At 39.8% G+C, this 19,115-nt stretch overlaps 2 protein-coding genes across 2 annotated transcripts in view; both read left to right on the top strand.

Annotated features, from left to right (window-relative positions):
* The window catches only part of LOC131333319 (urease accessory protein G), a 30,415-nt gene extending 21,210 nt beyond the window's left edge, over positions 1-9,205 (top strand). Inside the window, exons 5-8 of the mRNA XM_058367779.1 lie at positions 6,857-7,058; positions 7,784-7,905; positions 8,019-8,123; positions 8,815-9,205. Of these exons, the coding sequence (XP_058223762.1) occupies positions 6,857-7,058; positions 7,784-7,905; positions 8,019-8,123; positions 8,815-8,898 (513 nt within the window). The 3' untranslated portion in view covers positions 8,899-9,205. The remainder of the gene's footprint in view (positions 1-6,856; positions 7,059-7,783; positions 7,906-8,018; positions 8,124-8,814) is intronic.
* Positions 9,206-12,315: 3,110 nt separating this feature from the next.
* LOC131332884 (uncharacterized) lies at positions 12,316-14,898 on the top strand. The gene is made up of 3 exons (XM_058367194.1): positions 12,316-13,611; positions 13,719-13,964; positions 14,062-14,898. The coding sequence occupies exons 1-3, from the start codon at positions 12,316-12,318 to the stop codon at positions 14,896-14,898; spliced, it is 2,379 nt and encodes a 792-aa protein (XP_058223177.1).
* Positions 14,899-19,115: the final 4,217 nt, after the last annotated feature.

Raw genomic sequence — 19,115 nt, 5'->3', positions numbered from 1 at the left:
CAATCTGATGATATCCTCGATATGCATCGAGAAAACTCATTCGCTCGTAACCAGAGGTTGCATCAACCAATTGGTCGATCCTAGGCAAAGGAAAACTGTCCTTAGGACATGCTTTGTTCAGGTCTGTGAAGTCCACACAGACACGCCACTTCCCATTCTTCTTCTTTACCACAACAGTGTTGGATAACCACTCTGGGTAATAGACTTCACGTATTGCCTTGGCCTCCAATAAACGATCGACCTCTTCGATCACAGCATCTACATGCTGTACGGCTGCCCTTCGTTTCTTCTGAATGATCGGCTTATGCAGAGGATCAATGTTTAAATGGTGACAGATCACATCTGCGTCTACCCCAGGCATTTCCTCAGGTACCCATGCAAAAACATCAATATATTCTTTCAGAAATCTTATCGACTCAGCCTTTTCGTTTGCCGGTAATGATTCCTCAATCAAAAAATATCTTTCAGGATCAATCTCGTTGATCTGAATCTTTTCCAGGCCCTCAACCACTTTTTCAGCCGGGCTTCTTCCAACATCCTCGATGGTTGGTTGGTCTGGTACTTCTAATGTGTGAACATGGTGGACCTTCGGGGCTGTTTTAATGATGGAAATCAAGCATTGCTGTGCCACCTTCTGGTTTCCTTTAAGGATTTCAATCCCATTTGAACCTGAGAATTTTACCATCTGGTGATAAGTCGAGGAGACTGCTCTCATTTTGTGCAACCACGTCCTCCCTATAATCGCGTTGTAGGAAGATGGGACATCGACCACCAAAAAGTCCGTTCTCAACACTACTGATCCGGCCCGAACAGGTAACGTCACCTTCCCAAGGGGCCAGACTGCTCCTGCACCGAACCCAATAAGAGGTGTTGTGGACTGTTCTAAGTTTGATTGGGCCAGCCCCATCTTTTTGAATGCATCATAGTACAATACCTCTGTACAACTGCCCGAGTCCACTAGAATTCTTTCGATGTCGTATTCCCCAACTCGTAGGGTTACGACCAATGTATCATTGTGGGGTATTTGGACCTCCCCCAAATCATCATCACTGAATGCCATGCTCTCTTTGCATACATCAGTCTCTCTCCCTCTCTTGTTTCCCAATCGCATCACGTGCTGATCATGTTTGACCTGTCTTTGCAACAGCCTCACCTCACTCCTCGTATAAGGTGCAGCCAACCCATGTATCATATGGATCACGCCTTTAGGGTGTTGCTCGTAACCCAGCTCCATAGCCTTCCCTTTCTCTTTAGGGTCCTCCTGGATAAACTCCTTGAGATAGCCCCGAGAGACCAAATCATCAAGGTGCCTCTTGTATACCTCACAATCCTCGGTCATATGGCCCCAATCTTTGTGATAACTGCAGTGCTGATTCGTAGCACGTTTTGCATCTTTGTCTCCGCCTAGACTTGGGGGCCATTTAAAATATGGCTGATTCTTTATTCGATAAAGAATCCTGTATATTGGCTCCTTCCAAACCGTAGTGATAGAAAAGAAGGACTTGGGGTCAGGAGCTTGCTTGTTCTTGTATGGCTCTTTCTTAGCCTGCCCGTACTCCCTTCTGTCTTTGTAAGACTTGGGTTCTGGCTTATCCACTTTTTTGGCAGGTGCCTTCGGCTGTTCGGCAACCGCCCTGCCATCCTCACGGAGTATGTCATCCTCCATTCTGGCGTGTTGCTCTATCCGTTCCATCAATTTAGCCAAGGTGGCTACTGGATGTTTATTCAATGAACGGCGCAGCTCTCCCCGAACAGGCAAACCAGTTTTGAACGTAGCAATTGCATACTCCTCACTGCAACTTTCAATCTCGTTGAAAGTTTCCCAGTACTTCTTTGCATAATCTCTAATTTGCTCGTTCTCCTCCTGCTTCATGGTGGAAAGACTCTCAAAAGTCTTTGGGGCCTTTCTGCTCGTTAAGAACCGAGCAGTAAATTCCTCTGCTAGCTGCCTCCATCCTCGTATGGATCGTGGGGCCAATTTATGAAACCAGGATAATGCTACCTTGCCAAGACTGGAGGGAAACATCTTGCACAAGATGGAATCATCCCCCTCATGCATAAACATGGCCTGTTGATAATGTTGTATGTGAGCTACGGGATCCGTATTTGTCTCGTAAAGTACGAATGCACCGTGCTTCACTCTGCTCGGCAACCTTGCTTCTTGTAGCCTCTTTGTAAAGGGGGAGGCTGCAATATTACTCAGGGCCTTGCGTGCTGCTTCTCGTGCAGTCACTGTCCCATCCTCTTGCTCCTTTGACTTGTGGGCCGAAGCCTTGACCCAATCAGCATCAGGCCTCTCGTACCTGTCTCGATGATGCTTTCTCGTATCCTCTTCCTCGGGGGTAGAACTTCGGTCTCTGCTCCTCCTTTTTCGTGAAGAAGTCCTTCTCTCTGGTGTTCGGCTTCTACTTTTTCTTCCCTTTTTTCGTGGAGAAGCCTCATGATGCCCTATAACAGGACTTCTGCTCTTGCTTCTGCTCCTTCTTCTTCGTGAAGGAGCTTTTCTGTATTGTACCATAGCATACCTACTGCCTCTAGAATTTCTTCGAGACAGTCCAGAATCCTCCGGATGCTCCCTAATTCTTTCCAATTCTCTAATCTCATGCTCTCGTTTTTTAATCAGACGAGCATACTCCTCGACTTCTTGCCTCTTCCTTTCAAGAATGTCGTCGCTATGGTGCACACTCCTGGAGTGCGCGATCGATTCATCCCTTTGATGGGATTTACTCCTTCTCGTGGATCTCGAAGCCGTCTCTCCATCTCCTCTATTTTTGGAGTTATGATGCACGGTAAGGGGGCGGTCCTTACTCGTGTCCCTCCTGTGCCCACCCTGGGGCTTTCTCGGAGCCCCAGGTGGTGATTTGTCCCTTCCTCCATCCAATACATCTTTTGGTTCATGTGGTGTTGCTGGAGTTACTTCCGCCATGGTCGTATTTCAAAAGGGAATTCTTTCGATTTCCCACAGACGGCGCCAATTGTAGGGGGATGAAAACAATTGATGCTTCCTATCAACTGGATTGCAACGGCTTATTCGTGCCTCTTCACCGGAACCCTAGCTCGACGTCTGAACCCTAATCTGCAAAATAGACAGGGGGTGAGTGCACCTTTGCCTCTCGTGGCAAAGGCCCTCCGATGCCTTTGTTAGTATCTCGTACTAGAAAACTCAACCCTAATTATCAGAAGGAAAGCAATAATAATGCAATGTATTGCGTACCTTTTACCTCTAGGTTTTCCTCTTATTTATAGATTCACGTATGCTTGCTGGCCAAGCATCCGTGTTGCCCTAGGATTCCTAAATCGTATAGGAATTCCAGGATATCAAGGATTCTCGTTTCCTGTATCAGTTCATTACTTTAATCCTTGTAGGACTCTTTTCCATAACAAGCCGAACATCCCATACTCGTTGGGTATCTTTCTCAGATCCTATATTCTTGGGATCTTATTCCTTTACGGGATATGACTATTCTGGAATCTTCCAGAGTATTCCTTCTGCTCCTGCTCTCGATTGGAGCTCCTTCTTTGTTCGGCCGTCTCATGGCCAAACAGACGGCTTGGACCAGTTCACTTCACATGTAACTGGTCCTTGAGCCCATACAACCTTCCTGGACCGTTGACTTCTCATGTCACTGGTCCATATTGCCGAACACTTGTTTAGCACGATGACCGTCCTGTCTATATTCAAACTATGGTCCCACGTACCATTTATTCGGACATCGATTGCATTGCTTTCAACCCGTGATCACTCGTATCACGTGCTAGGTTCTTTACAACATCTGTTCGTCTGTATCATAACCGAACAGTCTGCTTGGACCAACTACTTCACATGTATCTTGGTCCAATGTAATCAAAATATCTCTAACTGCCGAACAGTCTATCTATAGCCATGACTTCTCATATCACTGTTCACCGAACTGCCCGGCGGTAAGTCTAGTCGTATTTACCACGTGTTCCGAAACATCACGTGTTCGGTAACTAAATGTACCTGCTCGGGAATACCTCCCTACATCCGTATCGGACAGTGCTACATAGGTGTTACCAAAGGAGATGAGTGAGGCTATGCGTGTGCTCTTCTTGCATGCATGAGGTGGAGACCTTTTTCTTGAAGGCCAAGCCATAGGAGCCAGCTCACCCCAATGTAAAAGTATCCCATGCTCCGCAACTGCTGTTTGATCCCCTATGAAGCACGGATACTCCGAAACTAGTCACGTACAAGTATTGGATACGCGAGGGATACGGATACGCGCCTGATATGCCCTGATATGTATCGGATACGGCAAATAAGCATCCTGGATTTAAATTAAATATTTTTTATTTCGGATACGCGGGGATACAATAGGATACGTTTAGGATACAGTGGTGGTTAAAATGATTTTTTTTAAAGAATCAAGAACAAACTAAAAGGGGAAAATTTTAATAATAGCATCGCTAAAAATATAAAACTTAGGAAATTATGCACATTGATAGATCATTTCTTGAACCGGTCGATATTTTCCTACCCTAGATCGCTTGAACCTTGTGATTCACAAGGTTCTTTCTCTGTCTTACTGGTGTGGATTTCTATTGTTTACATATATAATCAATTATATCTAGTATTTACACTGGTACATAGATATATGTGTGTGTGTGTGTGTGTGTGAAGTATATTATATGCATACCTATTAGTCTATTGCCTACTAATCCGTATTTTTTTTCTTTTTTACAAAATTTTAATCTTTTGGATGATAAGTTCCTACTCTTTTGAGATTGACATGTACTTAATGCTTGGTATTGGCAATTCAACAACTCTTTTATTTCTTATGGCTGCACTTTGATGCCTAGGAGACTAATAATTATAAAAATGTATAATTTATACGGCCGTATCCCCGACATATCCGTATCCTATTTTTTTAGGTTTTGCCATATCATCGTATCCGTATTGTGTCGTATGCATATCCCGTATCCGTATCTGTGCTTCATAGTTGATCCCTTTGATATTACAATAGACACCTTTGCTCCGAGATGGGGTTTGTAGAGTATAGGTATGATAATCTTTGGAAGTAGAATTAGTATGAGATGTATTGTCAATGTCCCAAATGTCTTCTTCTAAAGGCCTCTATTTCTCCGAGACTGCTTTGCTCATTTCCTTGAGAGAGTTGCAAAGCATGCGACGAACCTTCGAGTCCAACAACAAAGTGCTTTGGTGATCTCAAGTGTGGTTTCATGGGTCAGTGACCAGTCGGGTGTCCCCTAACCGGGTCACAACTCCAAGGACATTCTATGCCTCGTGTCTGATCGCTTTAGGGGGAGCTTTTGGAGAACATGAGCACAAGACATTTGCCTCATGTTAGAATTGCATCTTAGAGAGGGGGCACGCAGCCAGCGGGAGGTTTGATCAACTCAGTCAAGGCTCCTCAATCAGTGAGTTTGGAGACTGCTTTTTCCTTGGTGCGTACTGTGTAGTCTTAAGGCTAAGGCACCAATTGCTCATTTGGCATAGCTTGACCCCCAGGACAAAAAACTTTCTATCAAGAGATTCTAAACTCACCTGGTTACCATCTAAGAAGCATGGATACGAACATGATGCGGACACGCTGATGCGTCATTTCTTCATAAGTTAGGACACAGGCATGTCGTTCACACCAAATAAAATATATATATTTCTGCATTATAGATGTATCTGATGAATTTATATGAAAGATAAAAACATCATTTCTACCAGATGAGGAGAAAACCCACAAATTTGAATCAATTGTAACTGTGTAAGTACTCATGGAATATCCATCAACTGGACCAAGTTTTGAACATGATATTTTAACCTGTTAGTGTGTCCTTACTCCATGTGTCCCCAAGTGTCCACAACGTGTTCTAGTAAGACAAATGTAATACAAAAAAATTGGCCACATTTTTAGGCATGTTTGACAAGACAAATGTAATACAAAAAAATTGGCCACATTTTTAGGCATGTTTGACATGTGTCTGGAGAGTATCGTGTCATGTCCGTATCCAACACGTGTCGGGCACGGATACGTGAGGCCGGTAGACGTGTCCGTGCTTCTTAGTTACCATCATTGGCCCTTCCATCTTTGATGTTCAAAGTAGCTTGGGTGGCTCGAAACTGAGCTAGCACTATTTCTAGTACATTATTTCGCCCTTTCCATTGCTCTTCATTTCACTTCTCAACCAGCAGACACTATGGAGCAAGCCATCAATGTCATTCTGATGCTAGTATCGTGCTTCTGTTCACGAAAACCCACCTCCTGCTCACTAGTACTTCTGTTTATGAAAACCCGCCTCATGCTCAAAAGTATTTATAATTGTCCTATACTGAACTAATTATTTTCCTTTTGCATTTATACGTACTACATAGTATACTTATGATCTATGTTGCCTTGATTTTCAATGGACCGAGTCGTTGTGTTATCAGCAATGAGAAACTTTTACTGAACTGGATCATTTAGCTATTTTCTAATGTATATGGGAGGAATTGGGTCTAAGGAATTTGATGAATTTCTATTGCCCCTACCCTTCTTCCGGGATATAAGTTTTGTATAGCATAGTGTGGACTTTACATGACCTTCCCATGCAGTAGGCGGTAGCCATCGGGGATTTTTGGAAACACTTTGACTGCAGGATTTGAAATGCCCTTGAGCTCTTCTTCCAGCACTATTTGGTTGAATTTTGTAGCGATTTCTCTTTGACACATGCACTCTACTTTCTTACAGCCATCTTCTTTGTTCGATTAAATGACTAACGATCTCCAAAATATCGAATTTCAATAATCATAATGATTGTGCCTTGCACATGCGCTTGTAGTCTTACTATTTGATTTCGTTGTGTATAAATCAGAAGGAAGTAACGAAGAAAATCATTGTTTCAGGTGACAAATGATATATTTACAAAAGAGGATGGTGAATTCTTGGTAAAACATGGAGCACTTCCTGAGGAAAGGATACGAGCTGTGGAAACTGGTGGCTGCCCGCATGCTGCTATTCGTGAAGACATTAGCATCAATCTTGGCCCTCTTGAAGAGCTCTCTAACTTGTACAAAGCAGATATCCTTCTCTGTGAATCTGGGGGAGGTAATCTTGAAAAGATACTTTTTCTCACTTTGCATATCTAGAGAGCACAAAATTTGTCAATTTAGTGCTACCTCTTGGAGCCAATGTTTTATGTGATTACCAAAATTAGTGATGCACTATTACCAGTTCAGGGAAATGACGATGATAGCATATCCATGCTGTGAGACTCTTCCATCATGTACCTAGTTCAGAGATTACAGGGATGTCAATCTGAAAAAAGGAAATTTCCAATGTTGATGGAAAATTGCAGCAGTTTACTTGAGTTCATATGAATCTAGAATCCTGAGGGTGGAGAGAAACAATGCCTGTAGGAATAAGAGATGTGTTGCTGTCAAGTTATTTTAAATATTCCAAAATGAAAAATGTTCTTGAAGTATTCATCACGAGTAATTCAACACTTGCTGTCAAGTTATTGTAAATTTTCCAGAAAGAAAAAATGTTCTTGAAGTTTTCATCACGAGTAATTCCAACACTTCCTAGAAATACTTGCATTTAAATGAGATTTCATTGCAGTTGTATGATATATAGTTGGGATGCATGGTATGACTTAGGATCATCATCTCTAGGGTTAAACATGTTTTTTGTGTGCATAAAGTGGATATAAAAAATAGGCTACTCCATATACCCGCTAGGAAAATTGCCCTCAGTACCACAGAGCCAGGGGACTCCACCTAATCAAAGTATTGATTGAGAAAGATCCGACTTATTGAGTTGTCTGGTTGCAGATAATTTGGCTGCCAACTTCAGCAGAGAACTTGCCGACTATATCATCTACATAATTGATGTGTCTGGAGGTGATAAAATACCTCGAAAAGGAGGCCCAGGCATTACACAAGCTGACCTCCTTGTAGGTGATTTTGTTCTCATATCTGCTGTTTATGTTTTGGCACCTATTATATTTCTCATTTGAGGAATTATAATTTGAATATTTTGGTATAATAATAACTTGTTTAATTATAGGTCATAAATAAGACTGACCTTGCACCAGCAGTTGGAGCTGATCTGGCGGTGATGGAGCGGGATGCCCTACGGATGAGGGATGGAGGACCATTTGTTTTTGCTCAGGTGTATTTCCTTATCAGATATCCAATTCTTGTTGTTTTGACAAATGGAAATTAGGAGTGTGCATTGATTCATTATGACATGGTAATAATTGTTTATTCTATTTCTCTTTTCTCCCTGTGCTTTTGGTTGATAGAAAGCAATGAAAAAACTACCAAAGATAGAAACAAAAGAAATTTGAAACCTTTTGCCAAAAAAGAAAAGAAATTTGAAACCATAAAGAAGTATTGATAGGATTTACCTTTTGTTTTTCCCATCCATATGACATAGTAAATCCTCAGTGTGTACTCAATTGCATCAGAAGACGCATTGAATAGATCTGAACATTTTATTCCGGAGGATAGTCACAATATAGACTTGTAACAAATCTTTCAAAAGAGGGAACATAATTTTCTATGGGCATCCAATCATGCCACTTAACCCCACAACCGGTGTTGTGGACCAGACCGACTCTCTCTCAACCCAAAGGTCAAAAGACGTATAAGCAAGTAAATAGTAGGATAAGTACTAACTATGTTGTTACACCAAGTTACAGGAAATTGAATTATGTGATTCTCATTTCTCAGGTCCATAATTTAGGCCAAGTCTCTGGGGCATGACATTCGCCTTTCATCCAATGACCCTAAATTTTCTTCTTCTTTAAAATGTTTTGAGAGCTTCTTGTTTGTAAGGAGTGACACAAATACAAATGCAGGTGAAGCATGGCAAGGGTGTAGAGGAAATTGTCAACCACATCTTACAGGCTTGGGAAGTAGCAACTGGAAAGAAGAGACACTGAATGAACGTTCTTTCCAGACCTTCCTTCGTTGGCTCTGATTGTGCCTCACTTCAGATTTTAATTGATGCTATTGTAGCAAGTGTTGGTAGTGCCCTTTGTGCCTGAATTTAGCTGTAAACATGGCTTGCTTAGTTGAACCTCTTTGTGTTGGTCCAGTGGTTTCTTGATTTTGCTAGTTTATCAATAATTTGTTGCCATTGAATGAGTGGAAGATGGCATGGATGAGGATTCTGAGGGGCCTTTTTCCATTGTAACTTGCTACACAAATAAAATATCCCCAGATGCAATCTAAACTTTTATTTAGGAACCTCTGTCTTTTTTTGTTTTTTTGTTTTTTGGTTTTTCCAGTTGTACGGTTTCTATTTTTATGCGCCCTCTTAAGGAGGTTTTAATGACCTTTCAAAAAAAAGTAGTTAGAAGGATTTGATTGGAAAGAAAATCCTTCCATTGTCTATTTTTGAGCTTACATGGTTTTGCACTAATTAGCTTTTTTGACTAGCTGATTTGAGGATAATTATTGTGAAGGGTGAATCGTATAAGATAGTGATTTCACACACTTGTTCAAGAACCCTTCAATTTTAGTGAACTTTCAAAACATCTATTTTAGTCATTACCTTATGATATACTTTCGCATGGATGAATAGAGAGTGGATATCATTTTGCAGTGCACCAATGGATGACTATAATTAAGCGTAGGACTTTTTTTGGCATGCCTCCAATGGATGACTATAATCTGGAAGTCTCTTGTGATCTGAGCAGACATTTTGCTTGTGAATGCGAGATTTCACATTGTCTTGCTTGGTTTTTTTGAAACCAAACACCACCAAAATATATTGAAGGCAATTACCCGCGGATGATCTATCAACATTGCGAATAGAAATAATTTGAAACAAAGAAGTCCTGCTTGTCCCGAGCGAACGCACTAAACCAAAGCACTTCCGTCCGCAGCAATTTTTTTCGAGAAAATGGTGACCAAAACACCACGTTAAAGCGCCCAAAACAAATTCAACTGAAAGACTAGAAAGAACTCCAACACTTTTGCATTACACAAGTGAATGCATTCCTAAGTGTGGTAGACTTGCTTTAGAGGGTCTCTAATGTGGCTGTCAAAAGATGTATGCTAAAATGTAAATTAACTAAGGGTGGCAAATTAAACCCAAATCCATTAATCAACCTAAATCCATCTACTAAAAAATAGATTCAGCCCATTTATTAGTTGGGTCAGAATGGGTTCAACTCATCTAACCTATTTAGTAATTGGGTCTTAATGGGTCAACTTAAATAACCCAATAAGTTATGAACAAGGCTCATCAATAAGTTAGGGAAAATGACGGCTCAGGACGTGTTTTGATAATTAATATCCTCCAAGGACATGCTAAGAACAATTGTTACTACTGAAAATGTCCTTGGCGGGTATTAATTATCAAAACATGTCCTTGGCCGTCATTTACCCAATAAGTTATGAACAAGACCCATTGTCACGACCCAAAATTGAAGGGTAAAAATCGTGACATGGCTAGTGATTAAAAATCACCTCAAGCCTTGATACAACCAAATTTATTTATTTTTAATTTATATTTATTAAGAAACTCCCAAGTCTGTAAAATAAAATATATTCGCTTTGTTTGGTTGGGAGTTTAGTTTAGTTTAGTTTTGATAGTGGGTAGAGAGAGAAATAGGATAATAATTGAAAATAGGGGTAATGATTGGAGAGAGGTAGAGAGAGATGAAAAAGTAATAATTGAAAAAACAGGATAATAATTGGAGAAAGAAGTAGAGTAATAATTTGAAAACTAAACTAAAACTAAAATGAAATGGGAACCGAACAAAGCCAATCAGAGCTATCTAGCGTATACCAAATACAAACTTTGTCTAACAACTATAAAATTGCATCATTGTGGCTCGCACACACAAGTGTCACTTATTATCACTCTTTATTTTATTTAGCCATATATATCCACTGTAATCTTCCACATGCAACGAGTAAACCTTCTTTATTTTTGATTGGCTTAATTGCAAGAACACCCCCTAAACTATCGCGTTTTGGCAAGTTCACTCCCTTAAGTTTAAATTCGAGCAACTTCACCCCCCTAACTACCAAATTCGAGCAACTTCACCCCCTCCCTCATTTTCTGTTAAAAAAAAGGACGGAGACGAACAAAATTACATTTATACCCTTTTGGAAAAAAAATACGGTGATATTTCTTCTCTCTCTCTTCCTTTGATATATCTCTTGTCTCTCTCTTCCTTCGATATTTTCATCTTTTCTTCTCTCTCTCTTTCGCTTCTTCCTCCCTCGTCCCTCGTCCCTCTCCACCTTCTAAAAACCCAAAATCCCACCCACCCAGAAACCCCAAATCCCACCCAACGTAGTTCTCCTCTCCTCCCTCCAGACGTCTCCTCGAGACGCGGCCTACACGGCACCGACGCCAACCTGATTATTCGGCAGAGAACGAAGACGACGGCCTTCTTCTTCCCCATCTGTAAGTTCTCTATTTAGGGCAAAATAATTGGGTGTTTTGATGTTTATTGACATGCATAAGTGCTAAAAAATTGTTTATTGTTGTTCCTTGTTTTTGAATTTAATAACCCCTAAATTTTCGGGATCTCAATAATAAAAAATAGATCTCCCCTCAAATCCGTAGGTCTGAGAGATTTTTCTTAAAAGATTAGGGATTACGACTAATATAGTAAATTAGGGCTTACAAAGGTCGTAATCAGTTGAGGGCTTACAAAGATTCAGTTGAGGGCTTACAAAGATTAGGGATTTAAAAATTCCTGTTGTTTAATAGTAGAATATTGTTGTTAATATAGTTGTTAATATAGTAAAGTAGGGTTTTAAAAAGTTGCATTCTTGTGTTGTAGTAGTAGAGTAAAATATTGTTGTTCATGGTTGGGATTAAACAGCTACTGACCATTTTGTGCTTGTGTATTGAGCTTTCTTGTAGGCATTTAGAGTTTCACCTTGTTCTCAGAAAAGGAAAAACAAATCCAATGCCATTATGGGCTATAACAATTCATGGTTAAGAATTTTAGAAAGGAAAAGAGAAACAGTTACGGAATATTTTTCATCTCATTCTTATTGAGCTCTCGTAAGCATTTTACTGTCTATGATTCCTGGAATAGTAGAGGAATGGTTTAAGTAGTCAAGTTCCAGAATGCAGACTAACTTTCATATTAATTGAATTCTATCCCCATGGTCGTGTTTTCTTTCTAACTTACATCCTCCATTTTTTTCATTTTTCGTTTCTCTAATGGGAATTCCGCAACGATAATAATTTTTTGTCGTAGTTTTTTTCACGATCGAAAGGTAAAAAGTCCTTTTCATGGTAGGCAATATTGTAAGCCATATTATGAGCCTCACATACAATTATGCCTCTCCTGTTATTAATCAAAGTTATTTGATGCACATAAGCTATGGTGGAGCTCAGGTGTACATTGTTCATGCGCGTCGGTGGTAAACTACTAAGGGGTTCGCAGTCTAAATACTTGAATGGGGTTATTGCAGAAACGAAGGTAGATCTAGATTCCTTCAGCTTGTATGAATTGATGGATACAATTAGGCAAATGGGGTATGGACTAACAGATAGTAATGGAGTAACAGAACACGTAACTGTGTTTTATAAACTTCCAATGCATGACATGAATGATGGATTAGTTAACTTGCATTCTCATTATGACATGGTTGAAATGTTTGCAGTGCATTCTTGTGGTAAGAAGTATATGTTTATTGATGTATTTGTTGATTGTCCCAATGTGGTAGAGTCTGACGAGGATCGTGAGCCAGAGGTGGAGGTGATAGGTAAAGATAGAAATACTACAGCAGACCCTAGCTCTTTAACTGAATTAGGAGGTGACTTACAAATAGGAGAAGGTCATGGAGGTGGTGAATTAGGAGGACTTGGACACGTAAAAGAACCAATTGTTGATGAAAGGGGGGAGAGAGTAGGTAATGAATGTGTGAATGCAGATGAAGAAGGAGAAAGAGTAGGTGATGAAATGGATGAGAATAGTGAGTCAGACTGTGAGTGGCAGCCTAATGATGATAGCGAAACTTCTTGTGACACTTTTAGTGGGGTAGAGGAGTCTTCTGATGAAGAGGAAGAGGAGAACATTGCCTTGGTTGGTCTAGGTACCTATAACCTTGAAATAGAATGTGGTGAGGGGGATTCGGATAGTGATGAAAATGACTTGGTTGAGGAAGGTGAAGATGGGAAGGCTACTTTTTGTGAGTTTAAAGACTCTTGCATGAAGAACCCTCAATTAATAGAAGGGATGAAGTTTCCTAATGTGAGGGTGTTTAGGAAATTGTTGAGGGAATATCATATAAAGGAGGGCTACACATTTAAATTCTTGAAGAATGAATCTACGAGGGTGACTGTGAAATGTGCATTTGATTGTGGATTTAGACTTCATGCATCTCCCATGTATGATGAGAAATCATTCCAGATAAAAAATATTTGGCAACAACATACTTGTACTAGAATCTACACGAATAATAATGCAACTGCTTCTTGGCTTTCCAATAAGTACTTAGCCAAACTAAATGATGCACCGGAGACTAAGGTCAAATCAATGAAGAATATTGTGAGGAGGGAGTGGCTCATTAATGTTTCAGAGTATAAGGTGTATAGGGCAAAGAGAAAGGCAATTGAAAAGATTCGGGGAGATCATACTGAACAATACAAAAGGTTATGGGACTATTGTGAGACGGTGAGAAGGCGGAACACAGGTAGCATGGCTAAAATTAAGGTGGATAGACCCTATGATGGACAAGTTCCATTTTTTCAAAGGATATGTTCATAAGTTATGATGCACAGGTGAAGGGTTTCCTAGCAGGTTGCAGACCAATCATTGGATTGGATGCTTGTTTTCTGAAAGGTCCTTTTGGAGGTCAACTTATGCATGCAGTGGCAAGAGATGGCAACAATCAAAGCTTTCCTTTGGCCTTTGCTGTTGTGGAGGCTGAAACCAAAGATGCCTGGACTTGGTTCATGGGAATATTGGAGGACTTAATTGGGAATCTAGAGGAAATGGGCTGGTGCTTCATGTCTGACAGGCAAAAGGTATTATTAATTACATTGTTGAATTTCATATTTGCTGATACTTGTTGGTTCATGTAAATGTTTGCCATCTAAATATACTTCATGATGTTTTCATTAGGGGTTGACACAAACATTTGCAGCAAAGTACCCTACTATAGAACATAGGTACTGCATTAGACACATGTATGCAAACTTCAACAAGTTGTACAAGGGGAAGGAGTGGAAAGACCTCATGTGGCAGGCTGCATCAGTTTACACAATCCAAGAGTTTGAGGAGAAGATGAAAGAAATTAAAGAGCTTGATGAGACTGCCTATGAGTGGTTGATGAGGGAAGAGCCAAGAACCTGGGCTAGGTGCATGTACAGTGGAAGGGCTAAGTGCAATAGAATGGATAATAACACAAGTGAAGCTTTCAATCGAGCTATCAAAGATGCAAGAGACCAACCAATCCTTACCATGGCCGAAAGTATTAAGAGGTACTTAATGACAAGGTTACAACATAGACGTGACCTCTGCAAAGGGTGGAATGGTAAGCTATGTCCAAGGATTGCGAAAAAGGTGAAAAAAACATGTGATAACATGGGGGATTGTGAGGTAATTTATAGTGGTGGCACAACTTTTGAAATCTTAAATGTACTTAGGGGTTTTGTTGTGGACATAGGAGAGAGAACATGCACCTGTGGCAAGTGGGATGTGTGTGGGATACCCTGTTCACATGGAATGGCTGCAATTATAACCGACAAAAGTAATCCTCAAGACTTTGTTCTCGAATGCTTCCATGTGGCAACTTTTGCGAAGACATACGAGCACATGATTAAACCAATTCCAGATGCGTCTATGTGGGTTCGTACGGACCTTGATCCTCTCATTCCTCCTCCGTTAAGGGCAACAAGTGGGAGACCAAGAAAGGAAAGGAGAAGAGGGCATGATGAAGAATCAAAAAAGAGAGCATGATCCTCTCATTCCTTTTCTAAATAATTGGAAGGAACTTATCAGTAAATATACAAAACAATAGCATTTAGCCTTTTTATTAGGAACAATTGCAGACAATATACAAAACAATAACATTTACAATTGAGCTAGATGAGATGGAGGATATCTTCGTTTGACTTTGACATTTGTCTTGCATGTTTTGCATTGTAATCTGTTTTCATAATACCAGCAGCTTTGTCACCATCACCCTTAGCCTTAGGCGTATCTCATCATCATCGTCATAGTCATTAACTTAACTGTTGATTGATTCATGTACCACATTATGTTGCATAGCATTATATTTACGGCGACTCCCATGGAATTGGTCATTTAGCTATTAAAAGGCCCAAGTATAGCATGCTAATTACTTAAGTATTTTTTTTTTATCGGCTAGTATAGCTTGTCAATGTACAAAGTTTAAGCAATGCTTTTTCCTATGCTACAATGCAAAACAATAGCATTTAGGCCTTTTATTAGAAAAAGCCAAATTATACATACAAGAAATCATTCAACTAATTTACTTTGTAGTTTAAACAACCAAGGAACCTTCTACCTGGATTTTTCACAGTTAATGAGAGTCTCATCACTGCTTTCCGTCCACAATCGCATCTTTCATCTCCATTGTGCTGCAAGTAGTTATTCGTGTAATTAGTGCTGCTACTCATTTTTGGGTTGGGGATTTAAAAGGGGATTATCTGTTTTTTACAGGAGATAATCTATTTTTTTTTTGTTGGTAAGTATCTGGCCCATGAAGAGGAAATGGAGGACGGTGTTGGAGAGGAAATGGAGGAGGAGGAGAAGGACAAATTAATTAGTTCCAATAGGAGGAGAGGAGAGGTAATCGGGTGGTGTACCTAGTGGTGGTCAGAGGAGGAGGGAGGAGGAGGACGAGGTTGTTGAGATCTCCTCCAAGTAGTGACCGGAGGTCATGCTGGTGGTGTGAGAGGTGAGAGGGGGAAATTCTGGGTTATAGGGTAGGAGGAGAGGAGGGGAGGAGGGTTTTAGGATTTAGGGTTTTTTGCTGTTACAGAAGAGCTGCGGAGGAGAGGAAAGCAAAGAAAGGAGAGAGAGAGATTGTGTTATCCAGACAGAGAGAGAGAGAGAGTTATCTGGTGTGTGTGAGTTGTTTAAAAAGGGTGAAGAAGGGCATTTTTGTACATTGAATTCGTTTTCCATCCAATTTTGAAACTTTCCATCCAAATTTATAATAGAAGTGGACGGAAAATGGGGGGGGGGGGGGTGGGGTTTGAAGTTGCTCGAATTTGGTAGTTAGGGGAGTGAAGTTGCTCGAATTTAAACTTAAGAGGGTGAACTTGCCAAAACGCGATAGTTCAGGGGGTGTTCTTGCAATTAAGCCTTTTTGATTCCCTGAGAGGGTTTTATGAAACACAAAACCAATTCAGTAAATTACGATATACTAAGGCCCCATAATAATCATAGGATTAAGTAGGATAATAAGATAGCATAATAATCCATTAACTTGCAAAAATCGTAAGAGAGAACAATCATATTCAAACTGCAATCACCACGAGTGAGACAAAGAGAGATATATCAATCATCATCATATTATCATCTTGACCATCATATGCGGTAATTCGGTAGCCCGGGGAGCGACCCCAGCAAAACAATGGAAACAATGGAATTGATATCAATCCAATGGATACCCGGCCGTATCCTTTCCACAATCCATAGGCGCCAACTCAAACATAGCTCGTCAAAGCTCTTCGCCCAGATGTTACACCAATATTAATTAAACTTCCTTCTAAGAAAAATCAATCCCATGTATTTTTATAAAAATATTTTTCTTTTCACAATTATACTTATATAATTTATTTTTATTCAACATAAGATTTAATAAAACAATCACCAAACAAGTTTTAGAAAAAACAATATATAGTCAAAGTATATTCGTAACTCACCTTGACAGTGAAGCACACAATGTACCGCAAGTACACTGATTAATTAGCGGAACCAATTTCTTCTCCTCCTCGCTCTCTTTCTTTTCTTTTCTCTCTCTCTCTCTCTCTCTCTCTCTCTCTCTCTTGTTTTTTCTTTCTTTGCTGGTGCCATGTGTGTGTGATGTGTGTGCTTGTGGTGTGGAATGAATGTGAAGGGAGTATGCCTATTTATACTAGGCAAGTAAAGAGATCTAGTATGTTCTAATCTTATCCAAACAAATCTTTTATTATCTAGTAATATCTAATAAAATCTAAACAAATCTTTTATTATCTAGTGATATCTAGGAATATCCAATAATATCTAGACTAAATCTAAAAAAATCCAACTATATCTATTGAGTATCTTATCCGATTCTTTCCGGATATTCCTTACGCCTTGCAAGAGAACGTACCACATTGTTGTTAACAGGGTCGGGGAGACATTTGTAGAGTTTAATAAAAATTGCTACCTAAAAAGATACCCTAATCTTTAATAAACCCTGAGTCACGATCGATATACTCCTTAAATCCTAATGGTAAGCGGCCCACCAAAACTTAGCTCCTTATTTGTTTTTGTTTTTTTTTTCTCTAATTCTTTTTAGCGTCTTATTTGTTTATAAAAGTTGGGGTGTTACACCCATCAAAGAAAAATAGAAAAAGCACAACATAAATTGAAATTAGCCCCTCTCGATCTCATTCTTCCACTATTGAGGTCGTCACAATCAAATCCACTCGTCATAGCCATCGACGGGGGAATCGGCGGAGGCGACTCCGATGTAGAATTCGAGCTCGTCGTGTTGCGAATTACCTCAACAAATGGCTAGGTTGTGCATCCAAGTCAGGCTTTGAAGGGTATTCAAGACCCTGAAATGCAAGCATCCTTCGTGTATCTTCTTCTGAATAACAAGGGACGAACAAATATCGTTTGTCCGTTCCGAACACCTAATTCAGAGGAAAAAAAGACCATTACAAAGATTATTTGGCACAATTCAACATATTATCTTATTGCCACCACGAAATGGCTGAGATTTGTCACCGCCGTGTGGGTTCAAGCCATATCCGGCAACAACTACACCTTCTCGAATTACTCTGACAACCGAGACTACTTAGACACTTGAAATCAAAATGGTCGTAATGAATTTTTGGCTCAAGGCTTTTCAATGAGTACCCTAAAACTTTTTATTTAGTTTCAGGGCTCTCTTGGGGTGCCCATTGAAAGACTTTAGAGCTAAAAATCCATTATGACCATTTAAGATGAAATGATCAGAAAAATAAGATCTTTACATCGGTTGAAACAGATTGAAAATTGAAACACTTAAATTTTTAACTATATTTTTTAATATATGAACGGTGTAAAAAAAATAAGTAAAATTTTCAATCCGTTTGAACCGATGCAAAGATCTTCATTTTTTTTTATCATTTTATCCTAAATGGTCGTAATGAATTTTTTTGCTTTAAGGCCTTTCAATGAGCACCTTAAAAGAAACTTGAAACTAAATAAGGAGCCTTAGGGTGCTTGTTGAAAGGCCTTGGAACCAAAAATTTATTATGACCATTTTAGGATAAAATGATAAAAAAAACTAAGATCTTTGCACCGATTTTAACCGAATTGAAAATCAGAATACTTAAATAATATTAAATAAATAAAAGAGGAAAAAGATATAAAGATTATTACGGAGTATTAAACAAATAAAGAGGGAGGGGAGGGGGGGGATGCAATTTGCCTCTGAGGGTGGCAGGGAGAGAGAGAAAGAACCGGTAGCCAGTCACAAGGAATAACTGGCAATTAAGTATTGAAGGGTTAGGATGAGTAGACGCTCAATCCAATGGTGATGAAGCTGGGTGCAGATAATACACCCATGAAAAGGGTAGCACACAGTAGACGCTCTCTGAATATAAAGGGTTGGTACTAAATACAAGGGCATCAAGTTCCAAGCTACCAACCAGAGAGAGCCCGACAACTACTGCCTTATTACAATTGGTAAAGTTACTGCCTCTTTTTTAGAAGGTCTTGGGTTTAAGTTCTACAGGGGCAAATCTTTTGGGGGCTAAGGTTATGGATAGTCTCTGAACTTTCGTGTTAATTTTAACACCACTCACTAATCCTCGCTGATGTATATTGCCTAAAAAAAATAAAAAAACCACAGAAAGCCCTAACCATGATCTTTATGTCATCAAAGAGTTGCTAGCCGTCCCCAGACGGCCATCCACCACCATATTTTATGTAATCACCTTATTTATTAGGAAAAATTCCAAAATAAT

This window comes from Rhododendron vialii, chromosome 7a, assembly GCF_030253575.1.
Source record: "Rhododendron vialii isolate Sample 1 chromosome 7a, ASM3025357v1".
Lineage (NCBI taxonomy): Eukaryota > Viridiplantae > Streptophyta > Magnoliopsida > Ericales > Ericaceae > Rhododendron > Rhododendron vialii.
Note: the sequence above shows the minus strand (reverse complement) of the source record. Positions and strands in the feature narration are given on the sequence as shown.